Source organism: Vespula vulgaris, chromosome 9 (genome assembly GCF_905475345.1).
Source record: "Vespula vulgaris chromosome 9, iyVesVulg1.1, whole genome shotgun sequence".
In the NCBI taxonomy this organism is placed as follows: domain Eukaryota; kingdom Metazoa; phylum Arthropoda; class Insecta; order Hymenoptera; family Vespidae; genus Vespula; species Vespula vulgaris.
In genome coordinates, this window is record NC_066594.1 from 3,908,290 (window position 1) to 3,927,639 (window position 19,350).

At 31.0% G+C, this 19,350-nt stretch overlaps 1 protein-coding gene across 8 annotated transcripts in view; it reads right to left on the reverse strand.

The window, feature by feature from the left end:
- The window catches only part of LOC127066400 (potassium channel subfamily T member 2), a 101,471-nt gene that overhangs the window by 77,508 nt on the left and 4,613 nt on the right, over positions 1–19,350 (reverse strand). For 3 of the 8 annotated variants that reach the window (XM_051000099.1, XM_051000098.1, XM_051000096.1), the window contains exons 1-2: positions 11,678–11,963; positions 8,429–10,464 (exon numbers count right to left, since the gene is read on the reverse strand). The exons of 2 other annotated variants lie outside the window; for them this stretch is intronic. In XM_051000099.1, the coding sequence (XP_050856056.1) occupies positions 8,429–8,937 (509 nt within the window). In that variant the 5' untranslated portion in view covers positions 8,938–10,464; positions 11,678–11,963. Of the gene's footprint in view, positions 1–8,428; positions 10,465–11,677; positions 11,975–19,350 lie in introns of those variants that run through there. 3 more of the 8 variants (XM_051000097.1, XM_051000095.1, XM_051000104.1) reach the window with 2 other exon arrangements.

Below are 19,350 nucleotides of genomic sequence, written 5' to 3' on the forward strand. Positions count from 1 at the left end.
ACGAACATTTCATACAAATCGATTGCTATTTACTTTCGTCATTTTCTTTTTTCGTGTCACCGAATTCGTGACACGATTCGTCTTCTTAACGATTTGTAATCACATCGAAGCTTCGTCAAATTTCCACAAACCTTTTTCTGTTGTGACCGGAATTTCATAACAACTGAAAACTTCGTTTCGAAACATTTCACGTACTTTCCCCCTTTTCCGAAGGTTCCAAATCATTTTCCCAACTTCTTTTATTGTTATTCCCTAAAGGTTCGATTGTATTACGAAGTAAAGTCATATTGTGGATGAGTATAAATAGTATTGTCAAAAAACGCCGATTTAAAAATGACACGATCGATTTAACACTCTTGTAGGTAGAAATGGAAAATCAAACAAAAAAATGTTTTATATTGTTTCTTAAATTATATTAAAAAAAGATTAAAGAGATAAAATATCCAATAAATATAATTATACATTAATATTTTTTATAAGAGATGTTGCAAAAAAACTGAAATTAATGGAATACGATAATTGCAATTCCTCTACAAATCTCGTTTTTTCGAAACAAATACATCATTTAATTGTATTCGGCTTGCAAACTTTCTCGTTAATGGTAAATGTGATTTCACATCTCGTTCATTAAACTGTTTCTGTTATCAATATCAAACGATTGTTTCGATTAGTTAAGATAAAGAGCAAACTTCGTTAAGAGAGAAAACTAACGAGAAAAGGAGCAAGAGATAGCCAAACTACGTTTGGTAAAGTACAAAAGTTTGTTTCTGTTTCTATGGGGAAATACAAAATCAAAATCAGCATTAAAGTTTAGTTAGAAAATGAAAGACTCTTGGGGCAAACGAATCTAAATTTAAGTCGTTATAAACGAGCACGTATTTTCAATGTCTCTCTAAACTTCATATTTCCACTACATTCGATAAATCATGCTTTTCCACGTACGATTACATCTAATTCGATCGATCGATCGATCGATCGATCGATCGGATTGATACTTAATGAACATATTCACAAGTTGTCTATGCAGGTTTGCGTTACGTCAAGAGAAAAGAAATATCGTGGTGACAATCTTATTAATGGCAAGCAGAAACCATCGTACCTTCGTTCTAAAATGAAATTAATCACTTTCCTACTGGAAATGTTTAATAATACAGCGGTTTATTCAAGCGTGACATTTTTTTTTTTACACAATAAATATCTATCGTAAAATATAATACGATGTATACTATATTTAAAATAATTAAAAATTTGTATAATTAAATTGAAAATCTCTCTGTATTTGCCATTCATTATCTCTCTTTTTCTTTCTCTCTTTTTTTCTTTTCACGTTATCAATTATAAATTTATTTCAAATAAGTTAATTATCTTCGAATCAAAAAAATTTTAATTGAAAAGCATTTAATATGACTTAATTTAAAGAATATATTTAAAAAATAAATTTTAATAGTCGATCAATTTGCAATAGGGGTATAAAAAGTACTGTCACTGTTATAAATGACATGACATAGCAGATTTCTACTTGACACGTCGAATCGCACCGTATCGTATCGATAATCCTTACACACATCATAAGTTACGCTTGTAAATGTCTACCATAAAATATTGAAAAATCGAAGGTCGATCGTTTATTTAACATAAAAAATTTCATTGATAAAATGACAAGAATACGCGTATAAAGAATAGCAAGAAGATAATTGTTCTATATTATGTAAAAAGATTTGGAAAAAGTTAAATGTGTAAAAAAATTTATTAATAATTTTTATCAGCTCACGAAAAATAGAATATAATCGGATCAAATAACATGTTAGAAAATTAAATATCATTTTTATAATGCGATTAATTTAGTAATTATAAATTTTACCGAAAAAGTTCTTTTTTCACACGGGAAATGCATACTTTCTGAAAAAAGCATTAAAAAAATTGGATATGATATTAAATTTTCTCATACGTGTATATTACTCTCATAGTAGTATTATAGCGTGTATTCTATTAATCATTTGACATTGAACATAGGACATTGAACCTCGTATATCGATTGCAATTCGTACAATGCGTATTACTACGAAGGAATATTATTTTATCACTAAAATTAAATTAAAAGTTTAATTGGTCTAATCTACTATCCAAAGTAATACTACTTTTATATTGAAAGTTCATTTGTTATATAAAACCAATAATTTTTAAATTATTTTTCATGTTTAAAAGTGAATTTCCTCAAAACATTTCCTTAAAACTTTATAATTTAAGTGTTATATCTGAATTAACTAGTAATTTTGTCCGTACAATAATTTTTGTGAATGTGGAAAGGATTTTAATGACTCTTCATTTCCTGTCTCATTATTTATATTACCGAATATGTATCTCTATTTCTTGTCACTTCTGAACTACATTAAAGATCTTAATTCAACATTTGTATCATCATATCCAATGAATGAAGATAAGTAGGTAATACTACTGTATGAATAGAAGACCTCATGGTATAAATAAATCCAGCTACTTGATATTGCTTTTCAGATGTTAATGTATACTTATCGTGAACTATTTATTCATAAAATGATGAAATTTTAAGTAACGTTCATATATAATACCGAAATGCATAAAATGCACATTTTGTTTCGCATATGTAATAGCAATAACAATATGTTAGCTGTAAGAAAATTAAAATCGTTTGCATGATATTCAAGGAATTTCGACAAAAAATGTAAATCAACGGGCTCGATAATTAAACGAGAATTCTCGCATAGAATATAATATAATCTCTCTAATGTCCTTTATAAAAAGGGCTTAATCGTTCTTTCGGTGATTACATTTTTATCGTCATTAAAAATTATTATCGCATTAATCTCTGTTGCAATTGAGCAAGTTGCTTCACGAAACTAACGAGTTTTCTATGTATTTTGAAATTACATGACTCCTATTATATACTACGTGTAAGCTAGTTTTTTATATCTATGATATTACATGCTTGATAATGATTTGAAAAAATTTAAAAAAAAGAAAAGAATATGAAAAGCCTGAAGAAATAAAAATCGGAAGAAGGAAAGCTCGTGGTAACTGAATAATGAGAATGGAGACCCTTGGATCTGTTCACAATCTAATAATAATCATGGTATAACAATAAGAAAAATAAAATAAAAATAACATAATACTATGCCAATAATAATTATTATGGAATTATATGAATAATGATTATAATAACAATGATAGTGATCAGTCCTTGATTCTATTATGAAATCTCTGTAAGTATCTTTGTATGAAGCTTTTAATTGAACATCTATGAGAAATTCAACGAAAGCACTCGAAGCTTTACCAACGCGGTCGGTAAAACAGAATGTAAGAAAGAAAAGCTCTTATCACCAAATGGGACACCTTGAATGACGTGAGAAAAAAGCTATGTGTCGCGAAAAAGCTCGCCTTCTACCTTACCAACAGAGATAATGTCTTTGCGATCGCAAAATTATTGTGAACATTCTAAGAGGAACACGTGGAAAAGAAGATTCCGTCTGCTGATAAATATCTTGACTACCATAATGTTATATTATTTTAAAAATAAATTTTAATGTCTTCAAAATATTTTTTGACAGATTTAAGTTAACTAAAACTATAATTAATCCGGCATAAATATTTAAGAAAAAAGAAACTCAAGTTTCAAGACAAAAATTCCCTACGTTAGTTCTTTTATCCCCGAGTAATATACAGGATATCTGATAAGCTCATGGCCAAACTTATACTACGTGTTAATGAGGCTACAAAATTTTATATGAACTCTAATAAAGCATTTTCTAATTTATATGAACTTTTTTTACCTACTCATTAACAAATAGTAAAAGTTTTGTCTTGATCTTTTCAAATATTCTATATACACATAAAACTACTCGCTGATTCATGATAATTACAATCAGAGTAAAATCACGGCTAAGAACTCGCTATAACAATGTCTTTCTTTTGCACTGTTACCAAAGTAACACTCCGTTAATTAGTATCTACTCGTTAGTCCATTATCATACGAATCGATAATCTTTCCTCCGGTGTTATAGATAGTTTTTTAATCAGGTCGAAGCGCAATGCTTTTATTTACGCAAAAAGAATACTCGTGCTTGATCCGTTGCTTCATAAAGTAGTCATTCAGCGGAAGAACTTGCTGGTTATATATAAAACAAAAAGAAAAGTAGCGTTTTATCAGTACGCGTTGTTAAATGATCGATAAAAGTTACGTTAAGGGGAGAAAGAGGATGACAGAAAATGAAAAACAAAAAATGAATATTTGATTCATGTTAGAACTGCTCATTCGATTAACGAAATTAATATCGTACCGTGTTACTCGAATTCATCTTCTACAGTGAATAAAAAGCTTCTACATACGTCACTTTATCCCTCACTATATTCACGATTAAATTACAATTTTCAACGACGTTTCTGTCAATCCAATGGTTTAATACAGACATACAGATATATTTCCTTGTTCAACGTGGAAAGTTATCAATTTTTCGAAGTCCCCTGCTTTTTATCAAACGGAATTTAATGTTTAAATACACTTATGTGTATAAATATATATTATATTCGCATACTTTATCCAAATTTCAAGTTTAATCTTTCTTCATTTGTAGGTATTAATTAGATCATTTACTTTTTTTATCAGTTTCCTTCAATATTTCTCCATTTACAGATACTCAATCGATGACAGTTGTCATATATCTTGCATTTAGATAATAAATATATTTCGAATCAAATAAAACGTTAACGCGTTAAATTTCGAGTGTAGGTTTTATTGATTTCCAGTAGCATACGCATTGGCGTCGAAATATTATCACGAAATATCATAAAATTCTTTTACAAATTAAGGAACATGATTCCATTTCAGATTTTTAAGTTAAATATCGTAATTTTCAATTATCAAACAGCTTTTGTGTTAATCTTCGTATCGAAATTTTGCAATGTTAAATTTTAATAAATATGCGAGATTTCGTGTCACCGTGAAATAAATTCAATCGAAGTATCATCGAAATGTATACATACTTATATACATAAACGTCCTTAATAGATTTCTTCTTTTTGATATTTGGCCAAAAAGCATGTTATTTTCTACCGATGGCTGATAATTTACGCGCTTTTGACAAGACAATTTCCTGGAATGCTATTTTTTCTTTCTTTTTGTAGATTTGTAAAATATTATCTAGTTCAATAGGTTGCATTATATCAAACAAACAGAAAAATTCTTCCTTCGCGTTTCCATTTAAAAAGCTCGAATATAATTCATGTGAATGATGAGCAATATCTTCGAATACACGTTCAACTCAAACATATTTTTCTAACGTAAACAGCTATCTTCCATTTCGTGGGAGATACTAGACGTAATAAAAATAAACGTATTATAAATCTAAAAAACCTTGAGTGCTCGGTTGCTCAACTGAATAGAATTTTTAGAAGTTTTCTTGACATTCCATTTTTTACAAGTTTCCTAGCAATAGATCTCAAATACTTACATATAATACAATATTAATAAAATTAGTAAGAACTATTGGCTAATTTATTATAAACAATTTCTCTTCCTGTGTATTTGAATATCGATAAAAATTTACTTACGTAATAGGTACTTATGAAAATCCGCTTATTACGATTCGTCACTTACCTGAAACAAATAAATCGTATATCAAACAGGATGAATATAAATCAGGCTTTTTATAAAGTTATTATGAAAGATTTATCTTTTGTCAATAATCACAAGCCTCTTTCTGTGTCGATTAAGCATTTGATTCCGAATTTAATTACAAGACGAACGCTAAATACAATAAATAATCGCATTGAAGTAGGATTAACTTTTTGTAAATTACATTTGTACTCATAAGGAGAGAATATGTTTCAAAATAAATTGTAAGCGTTACACATTTCATTACTTTTTATCTTCCGTTTCTTAATTTCTATCTTCTGTTTTAATAACTTTTTGCATTAATTTCATATATATATATATATATATATATATATATATATATATATATATTTGAATGAAATTATAATTCATATAATTTTAAAGAAGAACTGTTATTCTTAGATTGTAATTAATGATATATTGTTATATTTATGTTATAAAATAAAATATTCATAATTCATATTATAAAATGGAAAGAAAAATGGTTCATTCATTTAATCCAAGAATTCTTACAATAAACGCACGAAATGAAACAAAAGTTAGATACTTTGAAAGACCCTTTTCCAATATATCAAAGTAGGTCAACCGATAACATAAAACCCTATATCCCGTCAATGTAAGTTCTAGGGATATCACAAAAAATTGATCTCATCTTGTTCTTGCGGATGCTGTTGTATGGTATCCAATGAGGATTTATGTGTACATGTATACGTGTATGTTTTTCCTTGAAAACATAGTTTGTTACGTCCATACCATGAAGACCTTAAATAGATCTTTGTTTTCGAGTTAATTTACTATCCTCTTTTCATGAACGTAAGTATGATAAAACTCAGTTTATTCTGTGAAATAGTACGTTTATTATATATATATTTTTTTTCTACATATAACGTGGCTTACTTTTCAAGGCAAAGATGAATGTCAAGGTTTCCCTGCTTTTAAAACTCTTCAAGTCAGACCATCGAAATAATAGCTGCGATCTTTAAATAGTAGTATATAAAAGCTTCTATCATCAAAAGAAGAAATAGATATAATACGGTAGTAAGCTATTAAAAAAATAATCGGAAATGAAATGCACGCTATATTTGGAAAATAGTAACTTTTACGTAGGATCAAAAAATACTTAAAAAAGTTAATAAAAATACTTAGAAAGTAATATTACATGTTACAAAATATAGATTTATAGCTTTCCTATTAAAGGTATCAATGTAGATATATTTATCAATGTCAAGAATCTAAATCGATTTTCTCATTTAAGTTATGAAAATGAAATATTTTAAATTTCCGTTCATTCGTAGGTATATGAATACGTGTATAGAGAGCATTTCATTTAACTCCCAATATAAGAATATTTCGTGAGAGTTTAAATCTATGAAAAAATGTAAAAGAGGATAGCATATAGTCTAAATTATTTTTTTTATAAGTCAAATAGTGGAGAAAATTTCAAGGTCCGATTAATTTCTTTAGATTAGGACCATATATTCTTTTTTTTTTTAATGATACGATGGCATACGTTAATGTAATTTAATTGTAATACCGTAAACTTCGCGCGACCTTAAGTGGAAAGATAAATTTACAAAAATTGGGCAATTGATGCAAAATGAAATAATTAATTGATCATTTTCTATTGATGGCAATCTGAATGATGAAACATATGTATTCGCATACTCTCGTGTAATCTTACAGAATGATCGAACTTACAAAATGATGCGCTTAATTTATAGATTCAGCCCTCACGAGATATGCCAATATTACGAGTTAAAGGGAATATCCTGTATATCCTCTTTTGAAAGAAGCTTATGGTAATGGAGAATACAAGTATCATCGTAATTTAATAGTATGTAGAAAGTTAGTTATATTTATTCTCCCTTGTTAAAGGTTTTCAAAAGTTCTCTATTTTCTGAAAAGTTATTGCATGATCGTATATAAAATTGTAAATGCGATTATATACGAAAACTAAATACGTAAAAACAATTGTAGTGTTTCTCCTTAGAATTTCAATTATTTTATGGGAAAGATACGTTCTACGACATTTATAATTAATTAAAGACACATGGCATACGTTTAATAAAAAAAAATCCAAATAAATTAATTTTTGTCTTATACAAATGAAATGAATACAAATGAATGTTTCGGATCAATAATAAAACGACTAGTGAGTATCGATAATAAAACAAACGAATGTAAATATATTAAGTACATTGCAATCGATCTAGATATTCGAAGACATGATGAATGAACAACATGAAACCTTACAGTAATATTCAGGATATCCTCTTTTTTATCTCCTTTATTTATTGTTTCGCAAATCTACATGCAACAACAATAAAGTTAGTTTCACCAAGCAAATCGTATATCCGACGTGCGACATATAAGTTCCGATATATGAATTCACTGAATTTAGATACTTTTTTTATTTCGGATATCGATGTATGTATATTTCAAAGGCACAACGCAATAAACTGCTCGATAGCTATCGCTAAAAAAAAATCTTAACGATGATGAAAAAGTAGTTAAAATCCAAGATAAAAAAATATTAGCGTCATAAAATAAAAATTATTATCAAAAGAGAAATTCTCTTTTTTCATTAGTTATAATATCGGGGTTAAGTTTCTCGATGTTTAATGAGACACAAAATTGAAATAAATCACTAAGTTAAAAAAAAAATTATATAAATTTTTGTCAGCAATGCATTGTTTTAATGTATGCATAAGACTAAACAAAATGTTTTGATACACATATTTGAGATGACTCAATAATTATGAATCGAATCGACTTAATTACCTTTCGTCCAATCTGAAAGATGACCTTGATAGATCGCTCCACGCGCTCATGCTTCGACTTCGTCTTCTACATGATGTCTGTGGGGCAAGTAATCTTGAACTACTTCGTCTTCTAGTAGTAGCCAGATTTTCAGCTTGGAAGTAAACCCTAGGTGGGTGGGACTTTTGTTGAGCATTTGGAGGCGTCGACGTTGGCGTAACTGCCGTTGAAGTATGTAATTCCGGCAAGGCCTCGTAATCCCATCCACGAGCACCCATTTCGAGCAAGGGCACCGTAGAGGACGCGTTCGCACCCGGAAGAGGATCTCGAGGTTTTCGACGCTTCTTCAGAAGTCCGAGAATTTGTCCGATCGCTGATTCGTTCGATCGATTCTCCTCCTCCTCTTTTTTCTTTTGTTTCCTCCCTGACAACCTCACTTTGCTCTCCTCGTTCGATAACCCCGTGACAGATATCTCGATCTTAGGCGCTCCTCGCTTCTGCTTGTCCACTTTGCTCTTTGATCCGGGCATCGATTACGTCGATCGCACGTAGCGCTTCCTTTCATGATGAATCTCCGTACAACCGGAATTTCGATGAGCTTTTCTTTGACGAGCACCTATACTTTTATTTTTCCTCTTCCTTGGTATATATATATATATATATATATATATATATATATATATTATTTTTAAGTCTTTTCAATATCCTCTTATTCTATCTTCTATCTTTTTATTTCTTTTTTGTTTCTTTTTTGTCTTACTTCACTTTCTTCCCTTTTTGTCTCTTACTCTTTTAGATACTAATCGTCTGAAAAATATTGAGAAAGAGAAAGAGAGAAAGAGAGATACATCATTCCAGCTCGTATCTCACTTCTATTTGTTACGGAATATTCTATCCAATTTGCATGAAAAGTAGGTATCTTCTTACGATTCTTACAGGAATTTTCAATTTGTGAAAATAACTTTCATCGATCTTTTGGAAGAGATAACAACGGAGAAAAGTGTTAACGATCTCATTTATATTTATTACAGTTTCTTGTCTCGTTACTTCTACAGCGTTACTAATATTTCTTTTTCTTTCTATCTTCGTTAAATATTTATCTTAACATTCATGAAGTAGCTTCAGAATCTGAATCGTAACCTCCTACGTGTAGTAATTCTCGAACGAATCTTACGATTACAGAACGACGTAAGCCGACGTAAAATTCCACGATCGTCTTCGATCATTTTTTTTAAAGTTCAACGAACATACGATTTTTAACGAGAATGATCAGGCACGTAACAAAATAACACGATGATGCCCGGTTTCAACAACAACTTTCTTCAATATTTCGTTTCAACGATTAGATAAAGCGGATTACCATCGTAATTGTATGTAGGAAAGTGTGGAAATTCTTTAAAAAGTAGACGTCGTCGTTCGACGATGACCGTCTCGATCGTCAACGCAATCTATACATATATATAGATATATACCAATATATATATGTATATGTATCTATGGTATATCTCTTTCTCTATAATCAATAAAAACAATATCAACAAATTTTGCGTAATTATAAAACCAGTTTTCTCTTGACAAATCTTATTCAGCTGATATTCGTGTTAAATATTCGTGTATATCCAAAATCGAATTAACAATACATCGAACGTTTAATAGATTTTTTTCTATTTCGATCGTCAAAATCATTGTTCCAATCGTAAACGTCTTTTCGACGTTATTTCCAAAAAATATTCCAGAAAATCTGTTCTTGTTCTCCGTCTCGGAGATACATCGAATGATTTTTATACTTTCGATCGTGAGAAGAATTTTTCATTCATCGATTTTCGTTTTGTTCGCATTGGAATTCGCGCTTTTTTTGCTTGGTGAGGAGAAATTGATGATTCCGCGCGCGCGCGCGCGCCTTCCAGACACTATGGAGATCATTTTCGTAGAACGATCATGGCCGATTAAGATGCTTGTGACGCTTGCAATTGATCCTCTTGCGGTTTTCACCGGTCCGCACTCGACGTCAATGCCAACAATACTGAGAAACTTGCTTCGTTGTATCCACGACTGACCTGGATACGTCATAAAATGCTTGGTTGGTGCTCGTTCAATGGGGTAGAGTGTGTGTGAGACAGAGAGAGAGAGAGAGAGAGAGAGAGAGAGAGAGAGAGAGGAAGGGAGAGAGTGAGAGAGAGAGAGAGAGAGAGAGAACGAAGGTCACGGTCAACCGGCAGCAGCGACTTCGATGTTCTTTCGTCCTTAACACGAAACTGCTCCTTGATTACGTCGCAACGCTAACGTTTGCCACGCACGCTCACGCGATCCGATTCTTACGCAGATCACCACGTTGCCTACTAACGTTCATTCATATTCAACGAGACATGCTTAACATCCCTCACGATGATTCCAGTTGAACTTTACTTCATTATTTCTGAACTTTTTCAGAATTATAGTGATGTTCTTACAATAACAATAATAACAACAACGACTATAGTAATAATAGTAATAATATTAATAATAACGTTAACTCTTGGCGATCGATGTTAATTCGAAAAAATGATATGCTTTATAGATATACAGATATATATATATATATATATATATATATATATATATATATATATATAGACACACACACACATACACACACTATAGATATATATATATATTATATATATATCTATAGAAAGATGTCCCAGTTCGTATGGCTTGGCTCCTTTCTATGTCACTGTGACGAACTAAGATCAGCTGATATTTGCTCCCTCCGATGAAAGCCTTCCTCGATTTTACGATTGCAAAGTAAACACGGAGTCTTCGAATGCACGGGATTACTTTTTACTATCACCCTTTCTCTCTCTCTCTCTTTCTCTCTCTTTCACTAATCGATTAGTCGAGAAAAATTTTGCTGATATGATGACACAGTCGAGAGGGAGAGTAAGGAGATAAGGTCGAAGGTGACTCCTTCGTCGAATTGACCAGTCATTCCAATTATCTGAACGAATCTTCTTCTCCTGTCATTCTTTTTTTTATCGTTTTAACTATACCAAGAGATGTTCCTTTTACACTAGTCACGAAAGCAAGGGCGGAAGCAAGCCAAAAGCTTTGGATCGAAATAACGTCATGGTTAAGAGAAAACAAGAGAGATATGTATATAGAGAGAGGGAGAGAGAAAGAAAGAGAGAGAGGGAGAGAGAAAGAAAGAGAGAGAGGGAAAGAGAAATTGAAAGAGAGCTTATGTATATATAGTTTCATAGACAAGACAAAGGAAAGAAAAGTAGTAGGTACACTTGGATTTCACGAATTTCGAAATGGCGGAATTCGAGGGACATCCTTGTATTCGATCAAATCTTAAAGCCTATATTTGTCACGAAACGCGTTGTTTGTCGTGCTCGTTCGCCACTAGCCGTGTTCCTTGATGGATGCTCGCTTTTTCACATCACCACGAGACAGTCTGACTCACTACCCCGTACTGCGGTACATCGTAGAGGTTTTCTCTCGTGGTTGAATCTCGTCTCCCGCGCACACCACCCTTCTCACCACCTCCTACCTTCCTATCTACCCTTCCCTTCTCTCTCTCTCTCTCTCTCCCTCTTTCTATCTATCTCTATCTCTCTCCCTCTCTTTCTTATTCTCACTCACTCTCTTTTGATGTATCTGTCTATCTTTCTCGCTCACCGAAAAACTCACACTAACGTTCGAATATCACGCACACTCGTCTGCACTTATATGCACGTGGCGCCGCCGTTGTCAAGGCGATTGCGCCAACAGATAGACAGATAGGAGCATCCGTGTTACGTATTGTTTCTATTTACAACTTAACAATATTTGATCTTTATCCAGGATCTTTCGAAATCCAGTTCTCTATGAAAAATATCATAAGTCGAAAATTGGCTTTCTTTGTTTACTTTTTTTTTATTTTTTTTCAAGTGAAAAAAATAAAATAAAAAGAAAATATTAGATTATCTGTGGTGTGTAATCAATGTACATTCGCAAAATTATTTTTATAAATGAGTCGTATTACGATCAATTTTTATCGGTATCAAAAATTATGAAAACTCCTTCATTCGTGCAGAAAGTAATATTGTATGGGATGTGAGAATTGAATGGATGCCTGGAATGAAGCATCGATTCTATGCAGAGCAAAGGGAAACTCACGTAGTGAGTTTGCGCTTTAGAAATCTAGGAATAGCGCGTAAATTTCACCGATTCGATATATCATGTCACCAAATATCGAAGAATTGAGATAAAATCGTCAGGCGATTAAATGCGATCAAAACTTTCTCTGTTACTTCTTTGTAACTTTATTAACTTAAATGATCGTCTCAAAGTTCTTAATTGAACGATTGAAAAATGTGAAAGCTTCGCGTGACTACTACTAGATAATTGGACTAGTGCTCGAATGAATGATCTATTTCATCCTTCTAATTTCACCTTCTAATTTAGTTATTCTTTGTTATCATACATATAGAAACGAATCGAACGATATTTGAATAATGAAGAGTTCCTCCGTATTCTAATAATTTGCTTTTAAAACGTATGATTAGTTGGGTACATTTGTATTCTTTCCGTTGGCACATCGGAGAACACTATAATTCGCCTAATGGATCAACTAAATGGGTCCCTTCATTGTTCAAATTCAAATAGAAGTATCGAAATTTTATTCTAGAGACTTAGTACGAATAATGAATGTTATCATTAATATTCTTAATTTTAAATAAAATATAAATGGACGGACTATTGTAAAAAAATACCTACGTTACTTTTTGAAAATATATCTTATTTATATTCGGATGATAAAGAATTAGGCGAGATCGCAGCTATCAATTTTTCAATTTTTTCTATGGATAGGCTATATCCCTCCGTCCCGGACGTTTTTTTTTCTCTCTCACATTTCCCAAGAGAGAATACGAACTTTTCTCCGCGAACCAAATGCGACGTTTTTCATGAATAAAAACCGTAGAGGCAGGATAACAAGGATGAAAGTCTTTTGATGTGAAAAAAAAAGAATCTCTAGGATGAAACCTAAACTATGATTATTTTAAACGTCTCGACCCATCCGAAAAGCACCGCAATCGTCGTATATAGAATAAAATATGATTTTTATACAATTCTCGCGTATACCTTTTCTTCTGTCACATGTACGTATACATTGTCATAGCTATGCGAAGTAATGGGCAATGGCGTTCGAATGTTCTCTCATGTATAGAGAGATAGACAGAACAATGGCAGCTCGACGCCGGGAAATTCCAACGGGAAAGCTCGAAAGCACGGAAAGCTTGAGCGAATACCGTACTGTCGATAAAGCAGTGCTATGAACAGTTCATTCGAAATGACCCTAAAGCTCGAGTTTGATGCTATCGCATAACTGCACGATATACACTACATATGAGGCCTTTTCATCGAAGGACGGAATGTGTTCTTCGTTGATGATCAACCAAACTCATCCATTACGATTCATAGTTTCATGGAAAGATATAGAACAAGAGACGATAGGAGTGCCCTATTTAGCCTACTAGGCGGCGCGCTTGTCTTTTCAGTATAAAAAAGAAAAAAGAAAAAAGAAAAAAAAAAGAAAAATGCTACATGTAAATTCAATGTTACGGGTGTATATCTCAAAATTTTCTTTTTCTTATGCCATTTGATCTTAACGTTTGGATGGAAATAAAATCTGTAATTTTAAAATAAAAATACTTCTGATAACTTAGAACATGAATTACGAGCTTTTTTCTTTAAAAAAGGGGTGTTATTATTTTTAAAGGTGTTTTTTATCAAATAATTTATGGAAAAGATAGTGGGTTTTGCAGTTAAATTATATACACATAATTACGAATATTAGAAACAATCTAGAAGAGATATGATTTGGAAAATGTAACATTTTGCTCGATAATACAATATTTTCACTCGATTATATTCTATGATTGAACCTCACGCGAGACGTACGATTTTCTACTTTCTTTATTTTTAATAATTCGATATAAATGTATATCTAATGACCTTTAGTTGGAAGAGATACGACAAATTCGTTTGCAAAAGTACAGAGGGATAGGACAGAGAGTAATTTAACCGTAAAAAGGTGAACCTTTCCATACCCAACAAATCGTTAATTTTCCGACCTATATTTCAATGACCTATCAGGGTAGATTTTAATTAAAGGATTAAATTTATCGAATAATTGTCGACCCATTCGAGATTAATCGTATCAGATATATCGTCGACCGCGATAAAAAATAAATCGAAATAACATTCAATTTTATTTCCATGCTCGTTTGAAAGATAGTAAAATGAATTACAGGAAGAAAGAAATTTAAGTTGATCGAACTCATGAACTTGGAAATAATTCCAGACGAGAAATTATATTTATCTTGATTGCTCTCTAAATTCATCTCCTCTTTTATATTCGAAAATTTTTCGCGTCGTCAGAAGTCTTCTATAAATCAATGCTAGATAAATATCTCGATAAATCAGTACGCTTAATACTTTCACTTCGAAAATAGTTACATCCTCTAAGAATATCTTTAATCATGTAACCTGTAAAAGAAAGATCGTATCTAAACGTTTTTACAAAGCGTTTCAAATAAATATTTTAATTAAAAATAAAATGGTACTATATATATACACGAAGTATGTCAAGAAAAAATTTCATTTAACTTTGAGACCTATAAGAATATTAATGAAGGGAAAATTAACGAGGAAAAAAGATACGAAGAGGATGTAGCAAATGTGTAGTAGCATCGAGTCACGCAAGCTTGCTGAGAGATTACTATTTAATTACAGTTATGAAAAAATGAATGTCTAGTAGGAAAAAATTATGCAGATATGATATTTAATGCAATTTTATTAACGTGATGATCTTTTATTCATAATAAGAAGTTTCACGCATGTTTTCATATGGATTCTTCATAGTATTCCGTAAATTGTTTCAAACTCAAACATTTTAAAAGAATTAGACAAAACATAATAAAAAAAAAAAAAATCAATAAAAATCGGGAGAGATCGAAATCAGGTACATATATAGGAAATATCATTTAACGATTTCTCGTACATCTCATTGACATACAAAATTCCTACTTGACATCATTTTTTTTATTTGTCACTCAATCAAAACCGATGAAAATACTTCAAAGGTCGGTTAGTTGGTAGTTGTAAGACAAGCACAAAGATCACCCTACGTTACCTAAATCTACGAGTCGTTGTTAGTACGTGATTAAAGGCTGTTCTTCCTTTAGAGTAAAAAGTGATGTTCCAAAAGTTTCCGAGTTTCAGCACAAATGATACCCTCGGGAGTGTTAGAAGAATAATAGATTCCCGATAATGATAAAGAAATACGAGAAAAATGTATAATCCTAGGAACACGCATTAATCAGTCACCTTTCACGTACGAATGAAGTATCATTTTTATTTCTGAGAATACGAAAACGAAACTTATCTTTTTTTTGTCCGAGATAACAGCTTTCAAGTGGAAGATACAAAGATTTGCTTTTCTGTATCAAACTAGTTGGATATCTATTTTCTCGTTTCCGTCTCCTTTACAAAGGGTCAAGTTCTGTTAGAGCGTGTAGACATTTCCGCCTGAAATTCTCTTAGTATCCCTTGAAACGGTAAGAGCGCCGAGCATTTCAACGAGAAGAATGAAAGAAAAGAACGAGGGAGACAATCCGTTAGGTAAACCCAGATCTTGGGTTTTCTCGTAGGGAGTAAAGGCACATGGCCGTCGTTCTTTCAGGCCACTTTCTAAATGACAAAAATAGAAAGACCGCTCGATATTAATTGTGTCAAGTGTGGATCCTTGACTTCTGCACGAAATAAAACAATGCCTCCTCTGTTAGATCGTTTTTTACCTAGATAGGCATTCGCGATATAGATACATAGACTAAATTTCTATACGTGAAATTACATATGTAATACGTACATATATAAATGTCATTTTGGTATAGCATATTCGAAAAAGGATCCATTCCAATCGAAATATCGTATACATTTGTATATATGAATTTTAAATCGTATCTACAGCCTATTTCTACAAATGTTTCCCATAATCTATTTTTCGCGTATAAAATATTCAATAATGCGTAAACAGAAGGATCGATCGAGGAATAATAATTTGTTATAAAATATATTTCAATATCAAACGAGATAGAACATATTTGTAAAAATCATGAAAATTGCTCAATTAAGAATGGGTAAAATTCTTGCACTGTTTAAAAAAGAATGTATTTTTTTTTCACAAAAACAATTTAAAACAAAGAGATAAATTTTATTCTGTCAAAAAACTGAGAAATACGTATCTCGTGATTAAAATGTTGTCGTTCAAACTTAATATCGAATGAAACTTGATGGCGATGAAAATATTTCGTAAGAATTCAGTCAAAGATAAGGGTGTGAAAGTAAAACCCATTGAAAATAACGTTCAATATTCATGAATATTTTTACAAAGATCGAAGCATTTCCTTCCGAATTAATCGCTTTGAATGAAAAGAGTGATCCCTCCTATAGGAAATTCATGACGTACAATAAAAATGTATGAACACGTAGAGCACTTTGTTATAGTCGGTTTACCAGAAAAATGAGCTGAAAATATTTGTCGTTTGATAAAACTGTTGTACAAAATGTCGACATACAAGCTTAAATTTGGTATATGATATTTAATCTATATAGAGTGTTATGAAAAATTTTTTCGGCTATGCGATAACAATGGTACTCTTTCACGCGTATTTTATTTAACGCTCAAAATGAATAACGACAAGTGTACATTAAAAATGATTTTTGACGAATATAAACTTATGTACTGTTCGTATATGCATGTCATTCATCTGGCCATTCATGTTGTTACGAAAGAATTTTTAATCTAATGACAACGAATTTATTTAATTATTGGGAGTTTCTGTAGATTGCGATTTTTTTATTTATACATAATTTATAAAATGTGTAACTTACTAATAATAAGCGTAAACGTAAAAACTTTTTTCATGGTAAATGTCGGTCGAATAAAATATACTTTTATAATCTTTTGCTTTTCGCTTATTATTTCTAACTCCTCGTTTTTGGCTATTGGGATCTCACCTTTAATCGTTACCTTTTAATTGTGCCATGCTCGTGATTACTACGATGATTGCCAAAACCATTGTAGCTGATTTCAATCGAAAGGTCATTATTTATCAGTTCCATATATACGTACGTATGCTTTGTAAATAAATAAAAGTGATATTATTTGATGAAATCGTAAAGACGAAATTTGGATTATAATTTTGAATTAATGAAAGATACGGATCCGGATATTAATGAAGGTTTCAAATCAATAAGTATGTACGATAATCATCAGCACTTATTGCTTTGGATGATATTGTTTCAGCAGCAAAATATAAGATCGATATATAGACACTTCAGTATAATTGAAGGATCTAGGTTTATCTGATTAGTATTTTTAGTTCAGTATGTTCAAGCAAATAAGCAAGACCGTGTATTCTCTTCAGCATAATAGCTTTGGCAAATATATTCTATTAGACTATCGGAAATATGCGTATACAATTTGAAAAACTTACGGCTTTTTTCTTTTTAATTTGTAAATTTCATTCTTAAAACAAAATGCATCTTAAAGTGAAAGATAAAAGCCAGAAATTTTTCAAATTCATATATTGAATGTCATAATTCATAATTCGACTTAACATAACACGACTTATTCAAAATTCAATTTATTGTTCTCTATGCATTTAAAAAGGTTTTTCTGTCGCTTCTATCATATACTCAGTCCAATTCCAATCGAATATATTCACATATTAACGACTTCGAGACAAATACTCTTACTCGATTTAAGTCTTACCATTATAGTTTTTATTGACCGAATAGTACTAACTAAACCATCGAAGGAACGTTACTTTTCGTATCATACAATTTTATCGATCTATTTACAAAGTTAATAATTGATGTCTCACTACTTTCAAGATCGATTATTTTCAAAACTCGCTAATGTCTCCTTATTTCTGAATTAGGGCGATTTATGACTACTTGTATTTTTTCTGTGGAAATAAAAGTGATATTGTTTCTTTTATCTTTACCTTTTTAAATTTTAATGACTATAATAGTCGATAAATCGACGGTGAAATATTAAAAAAAAAGTTTTAATTATAATCTTGTTTCCTCAATGAAAATATTTCCTTGTTATTTCAATATTCTATAAAATCGGTGATTCATTATTTTTGCCGACATATTTCTGATCTTTTAAATAACCTATTGAAGACTTTTCAATTAAAATGTTCTTCTACTTTAATTACGTATCAGTATTACAATATCGTTCGATAGAGAGGTTTATTTTGATTAAATAGATCAACGTGAAAATAATTGATAAATCTGAAATTCTTTTACCTGAATTTTAAACAAAATTTTTCTATTATATTAAATACTTTAATATAATAGAAAAAAAATGACGAAGAAAAACGAAAACTTTGAAAAATATGGAAAATATTTGTAATATTGTAATGGATTGCAACCATCGATTACAGAAAATAGAAACATATCTAACTAACTCGAATATAAAATAAAATACGAGAATATACGAGGAAAGTACAATTTCCTCTCGTAGTATTATACAGCTATATACAAGGTAGATGTTTTAGTACTCGCCATATTAATGGATAGATGTAGTACTTTTCTTTTCGTACAACGAATGTAACTCGATAAATAAAAGCAACGTGAGAAATGTAATCAAGTTATCAAAAAAAAATCAATAAGTATTCGCTTACAATTTTTAATATGCGTGAATTCTAAAAATAATAGCTAAACAAAAACTGAATGCTATCTCTAATTTTTAATCAGTAGTACTTATTGAAAGTATTTAAAGGAAATAGCAATATTTATTCTATCGTATAAAAAACATATCAATAATCTGACTCACGAACGTGACCTCCAAAGTATTATGAACTCGTCACGTTGTGAGTATTCCTCAAGATTCTCTTGCGTTATTC